The sequence below is a fragment of the Mauremys mutica genome, chromosome 13 (assembly GCF_020497125.1).
Source record: "Mauremys mutica isolate MM-2020 ecotype Southern chromosome 13, ASM2049712v1, whole genome shotgun sequence".
In the NCBI taxonomy this organism is placed as follows: Eukaryota; Metazoa; Chordata; order Testudines; family Geoemydidae; genus Mauremys; species Mauremys mutica.
Genome location: NC_059084.1, coordinates 58566527 through 58572685, shown reverse-complemented (window position 1 = coordinate 58572685; position 6159 = coordinate 58566527). Strand labels below are relative to the sequence as shown.

The window sequence follows — 6159 nt, the reverse complement described above, 5'->3', positions numbered from 1 at the left end:
GTACGTAATGAGTAAAAACTGAGTAGGCACTTCAGGCTCTGGTCCATTATTTTATTGCATGTTATTTTATTTTTGTTTCATGTTTGCATGACAAATGCACTTCCATTCTTCAGCTATATGACTTTAATTAAGGGGAAAACCCACCTTGGTTTGGATGGAGAAACTGAAACCTTCTTATAAAAAAAAAGGAGTGGAGGGACAGATTAAGAGAGAGAGAGTGAATTTTCTCATTGCCTTCAGTGGGAAAAGGATCAGACCAAAAGAGACAGCAAGAGACAATCACAGAGAGAAAGAGATAATGTTGGAATGTGAAATGAATGCGAACCCCACACACTATAACTATTGCACTAAAAAGCATTATGCTCCCAGGAGACCCAGGACTCTGAGGATCAAGACAACTTCAGCGTCCCAGCTCTTACAGTTACAGAATATATTTCACAGACACATTTCAAGAAGAAAGCAGAACTGAAACCCAGACCCTGTTCTCATTGTAGTCAGTTGTAAAACTGTTCTTAAACTCACCCTAACCTGAACTGTAACCCTAATGGCCTCATTGGTGAAAGATCAGGGGGCAATAAATTTAATCTCTTCCACTAACACTGGTCAGCTGTCTAGCACTGAACAGACACATGGGCCAGATTTCTCCTACAACACTTAGGAACCAAGTAATACAAAGAAGCTGAGAGTTTGAGCCAGCTCTACTTAGGGGAACCCATGAGAAGTGAATTGGAGATTTGTCATTGATCTCACTGGAAGCAACAAAAGACTCTTAATGATTTCAGTCAACTGTTTTAACCTAATAAATACTGTAGTATGATTCAGAGATGTTATCCCTGTGCTCACTACTGAAAAGGCAATGGAGACAGCATAACTTCATTAACACATGGATTCTTCCAACTTCAAGAGGTCGGTAAAGAATTTCTTACAGCATTTACAGGTTGTGGTATGTGGTGTGCAGATACTATGCAGCCAATGAAGGAAGAAAGAAAGAAATGTAGATAAATAGACTGACATTCTCATAAATGATAAGAACTATTCTACAGGATTTTGATACCAACATCTAGACTTATATAGCAGAGATATACTTTTTTTCTTCTGTTCTATGGGATTTTACAAGGGCAGTTTTGGTTTGATTGGTGTGTGTTTGTTTTTCTTCTTGTTACAGTTAAGCCATCTTAAGTAATAGATGGACAGTTTTTGGTATATTTTACTGGAAGTCCAAATAAACACATAATAATAATATATGAAGCAAGTTTTCCCATTGGCTGGCGTTTTCCAGAGTTCCTAAGTGTCTATTGGATTTGTGCTCCTAACTCAGTTAGGTGCTTTGGAAAATACTACTCTGTACAAAAGGAGCCAACCTCATTTTTGATGTGATTGCAATGAATTCAGCAGTGTTGCGCTAGAAAATTTCTTGGCTCTTTTCTGTCTAAAGATCCTGTTAAAGAGAGGCAAACAGGGCCAGATTGTCAAAGGTATTTAGGCAGGTTAGGAGGCTAAGTCCCATTAACATCAATGGGAGTTAGGTAGGTATCTAAACTGCCTAGACTTTTTAAAATCCTACTAGGTATCTATCTGAATCTATAGCCAGTCAATTAGACTCAGTCATTTAGAATTCAAAGTGATATTGATAAACTGGGGAATTGTTCTTCAATCAACATGATGAAATACAATAAAGACAAGGGTAAACTACAGGGGTTGCTTTGGCTGGAGCACTGTGTCCAGTTTTGGTGCCACATTTTAAAAAAGCTGGGAACAAACTGGAGATAGTCCAGAGGAGAGCACCGAAAACGATCAGAGGTTTAGAAAACCTGATATATTGAAAGAACATTGAAAGAACTTGGCATGTTTATCTAGAGGAGAGACAACTGAGTGGAGACACAATAGCAGTCTTCACATAAACAACAAGGAGTCTGGTGGCACCTTAAAGACTGACAGATTTATGTGGGCATAAGCTTTCGCACGGAAAAAAACACTTCTTCAGATGCATCTGAAGAAGTGGTTTTTTACCCATGTATCTGAAGAAGTGGTTTTTACCCACGAAAGCTTATGCCCAAATAAATCTGTTAGTCTTTTATGTGCCACCGGACTTCTTGTTGTTTTTGTGGATACAAACTAACACGGCTACCCCCTGATACTTGACAGTCTACACATAAGTTAAGGGAATTTATAAGAAGGATGATGCTCAATTGTTCCATGTCCATTGAGGGCAGGATGAGAAGTAATTGGCTTAATTTGCAGCAAGGAAGGTTTAGGTTAGATATTAGAAAAAAAAATTCTAACTATGTGAGTAATTAAGCAGTGGAATGGGTTACCTAGAGAAGTTGTGGAATCCTCATCTTTGGAGTTGGAGGTTTTTAAGCACAGGAAAGATAGATAGACAGACATTTGGAAATCTCAGCCTAAATTCTCCAGCTCTGTCAGTATAATGACTCCCAGCAAAGTTTGGAACTCCAAATCCTCAGCAGATTGCTACACTTGTATAACTTAGTCTTCTATCAGCAGTGATAGGCTTTTATCTTCCAGAGGATCAGTCAGTAGCAGGCTATCTGACACTCATTTTTCAAATAACTTACTTAAACCACTGAAGGTGTAACCTACACACACACACACATTCACCAGGTGTTGTCAGTAGCTACCGATGTGGTGCTCTGCTCTTGTTCGATGATGATAACAGTCGGCTGTGTGCGTGTTCCCTCTGTGTGCTGCCCCGGTTCTGCGCAGATAGCTGACACAGCAAACCCTGAGAGAACCCCCAAAGACCACAGACTCTAGTAAGGTACAAAGGAACCCAAGCCAGGTTTATTGTCAAACGAAACACAGTAATAGTTTCCAGTAGACTCTACAAGACATACTACGAATTTGTGCCCCCTGGCAATGGACCCGCTCAGTCAGTGGCGGGACTTTCCACTGCCCATTAGGCCAGACAAAGATGTGCACTCTGGGACCTACTTTTATACAGTTACAGGACAGATTACTCATCCCTACTGATGTATTGAGGTACAGCCCCTTGGCGCATTAGGGTGCTGTCTCCCTCTTTGATCATGTTGTTTCAAACAAACAGATCTATCCATCATGCTCTCCTTTTGACCCTGTCTTTAAGATACACCTGCCTGTTCCTTGTTATCTCTGTGGAGTGTCCTTGTATCGGGATGTCCAGGTGCCATATTGGCACAAGTTCCTCTTATTAACACTTATATGTGGATGCACCTGCTTCTAACAAACCTCTTCTCGCCAACTTCTGTGAGTGGGGCCTGCCTCTGGCTCACAGCCCAGCTTTTACTTAGCAATGCCTGGAAGTACTTTGGTTCAGGCTTCAGGCCTCAGACTGGGCCTCTGATACAAGAGTTTATGTTTCAGGGCCTCATCTTACTACACCAGGTATGGGGTAACCATAAATATAAAGGATGCTTCTTCCAGCATTTTAATGCTCATCCTCTTTGTAACTGAACACAAAGAGTTATTTTATTCTTGGAAGAAAAGGCTCCTGCTTGGAAGGGGGATTAGTTACCCAGTAGTGTGACATAAGCATCCACCATCTGAATGTCAGACCCCTTCAACGTGTCTCAAGTTGGGCAACCAAAAATTGACACAACAAAAATACCTGGGTCACTTTTGAGAATAATTAGAGGATTAGAAAACATGCCTTAAAGTGTGCTCAGCTAAAGGGATGACTTGATCACAGTCTATAAATACCTACTTGGGGAACAACTATTTGATAGAGGCTCTTCAGTCTAGTATACAAAGGTAGAAAAAAGATCTGATGCCTGGAAGTTGGAGTCAGACAAATGCAGACTAGAAATAAGGAGTTAATTTTTAACAGTAAGAATCGTAAACCATTGGAACAATTTACCAAAGATTGTGTTGGAGTCTGCATCTCTATTTTTAAATCAAGATTGCATTCTCTTTCCCCCTAAAAAGTCTGCTCTAGGAATTATTTTGGGGCAGTTCTCTGGCCTGTGTTATACAGGAGGTAAGATTAGACGATCACAGTGGTATCTTTTTGCCTTGGAATCTATGAAATTTCTACAGTGTATCCAGATAACCCTTTGCTGCCTTCATTGCCTCTGCAGATGACACCCACTGAGGAAGCGCAATGGAGGAATCAAACCCTCATAACTGAATTCATCCTGCTGGGGTTCTCCAACCTCCTGCACCTTCAGGGTCTGCTGTTCTGCATGGTCCTGTTCATGTATATGGGGACAGTGATGGGACACACCCTCATCATCCTTGTTGTCACAGTTGACCCTGCTCTCCACTCCCCTATGTACTTCTTCCTCAAGAACTTGGCCTTCATTGAGATCTGCTTCACCTTGGACACGGTGCCCAAGATGCTGGTGAACCTCCTGAAGGAGGACAAGAGCATCTCGTTTGCTGCCTGCGCGTTGCAGATGTACTTCTTTTTCTTTTTTGGCTGCGCAGAGTGCTTCCTTCTAGCAGCCATGGCGTATGACCGCTACGTGGCCATCTGCTACCCGTTGCGCTACAACACTCTCATGAACCAACCAGTCTGCCGCAAGATAGTGGGCGGTGTCTGGGTGATCGGAGTTCCTGTCTCTCTACTGCAGGCAGCCTGGATATTCAACTTGCCCTTCTGTGGCTCCAACCAGGTCAACCATTTCTTCTGTGATGCTCCAGCAGTGCTGAAGCTGGTCTGCACTGACACCTACCTCTATGAGATGCAGGCTGTTGGCTCCACGCTGCTGTTCCTCATGTTCCCCTTTGTGCTGATCCTGGTCTCCTATGTCCACATCCTCACCACCATCCTGAGAATGCCATCAGCCGAGGGCAGGCACAAGGCCTTCTCCACCTGCTCCTCCCACCTCATTGTGGTAACTTTGTTCTATGGAAGTGGCAGTTTGGTGTATCTACGGCCCAAGTCTAGCTACTCCCCAGATGTCAAGAAGCTCTTATCTCTGTTCTACACAGTCCTCACACCCATGTTGAACCCCATCATCTATAGCCTGAGGAACAATGAGGTGAAAGGGGCTCTGAAGAGAGTGATAGGGCGGAAATTGTTCTTGCAGAATTAGTAGGTACTTTGATTAGATGTGGCAGCATGGAGGATTTTGACTGGTATCCTGCAATCCCCATAAATACCTGGGAGGAGGAAAATTGCAGTCTGAGAGGGGAGTCAATGAAGGGACAAAGATGCAGTTAAAATATTGATAGTCTTGCATCTGGAAACAATTATTGTAAAGTATGTGGAATGGAACTCGGTAGACCTGGCTTCAAATCCTGGCTCTATCACAGAATCTCAATGCTACTTAGACTGGGATTTTCTAAGGGAAATAGGTGCCCAAATCCCATTGATTTTCCATAGGACTTGAGCATCTAATTCCAGCCTCTACCCCTCACTTTCCCATCTTTAATGTGGGAAAAGCAATGACTCAACAGTGACAGATTGGAAATGATCATGGCTTCTGTGAGAAAAAAAATAGATTTTTCCCCAGAAAACCAAGACCCCCAAAATTTGTAATTTTGGGCTGAAAACTGGATATTTTAGCAGTTTTTGGCTAAAAAATATTCAATTTTTGATAGTTTTCTGCACTTTTTTTGTTTTGCGGTGGGGGGGTGCTTAATATTTCATGTGAAATATGCCAAAAAATTTCAGCTGAAAATTGCTGAAAACCTTTGGACAGAAATAACTGCAAACATTAGTTGCTGCACAAGAAGTCTTTGATTTTCAGTTTTCCCAGTGGAAAAAAAAATAAAGAAAAGCATGCATTCCCATTAAAGTCTCTGTTTTGATGAAAATCCAGTTATTCACCAAATGTTTTTGACCAGCACTGTACAGTAATGTAAGCAGAGTCAGGATGAGCTCTACCCTGACATCTGGTGGTGAAGTATGGGGAGTGTGGAAAGGAATTTCAAGTATTTGCATTGGCACACCCAACCCAACTAGGATAGTTCACGGCAGCCTGGGATGATTATTTTGACAGCTCTGGGATCCCCAATTTCTTTGTTATTGGGGCAGGAGGAATAAAGTGTTGTCACCCTGATTATGTGAATGAGGAACTATGGGTACGTCTACACTACGGGACTATTCCGAATTTGCATAAACCGGTTTTGTAAAACAGATTTTAAAAAATCGATTGCGCGCGGCCACACTAAGCACATTAATTCGGTGGTGTGCGTCCGCGGTCCAAGGCTAGCGTC

General features: G+C 42.2%; 1 protein-coding gene across 2 annotated transcripts; it reads left to right on the top strand.

Moving 5' to 3' along the window:
• The first annotated feature begins 2214 nt into the window (after nucleotides 1–2214).
• On the top strand, nucleotides 2215–5033 carry LOC123348575 (olfactory receptor 10A7-like). 2 transcript variants are annotated; one of them, XM_044986107.1, is made up of 2 exons: nucleotides 2215–2255; nucleotides 4103–5033. In XM_044986107.1, the coding sequence occupies exons 1-2, from the start codon at nucleotides 2215–2217 to the stop codon at nucleotides 5031–5033; spliced, it is 972 nt and encodes a 323-aa protein (XP_044842042.1). The 2 variants fall into 2 exon arrangements, with proteins under 2 accessions (XP_044842042.1, XP_044842043.1); XM_044986108.1 differs by lacking the exon at nucleotides 2215–2255 and having other exon boundaries at nucleotides 4074–5033.
• Nucleotides 5034–6159: the final 1126 nt, after the last annotated feature.

Bases quoted from the DNA above. Each gene is read 5' to 3' on its own strand.
- LOC123348575 (XM_044986107.1), top strand. From the start codon at position 2,215: ATGAGAAGTAATTGGCTTAATTTGCAGCAAGGAAGGTTTAG. The intron at 2,256-4,102 runs GTTAGATATTAG...AGCGCAATGGAG, and splicing joins TTGCAGCAAGGAAGGTTTAG to GAATCAAACCCTCATAACTG.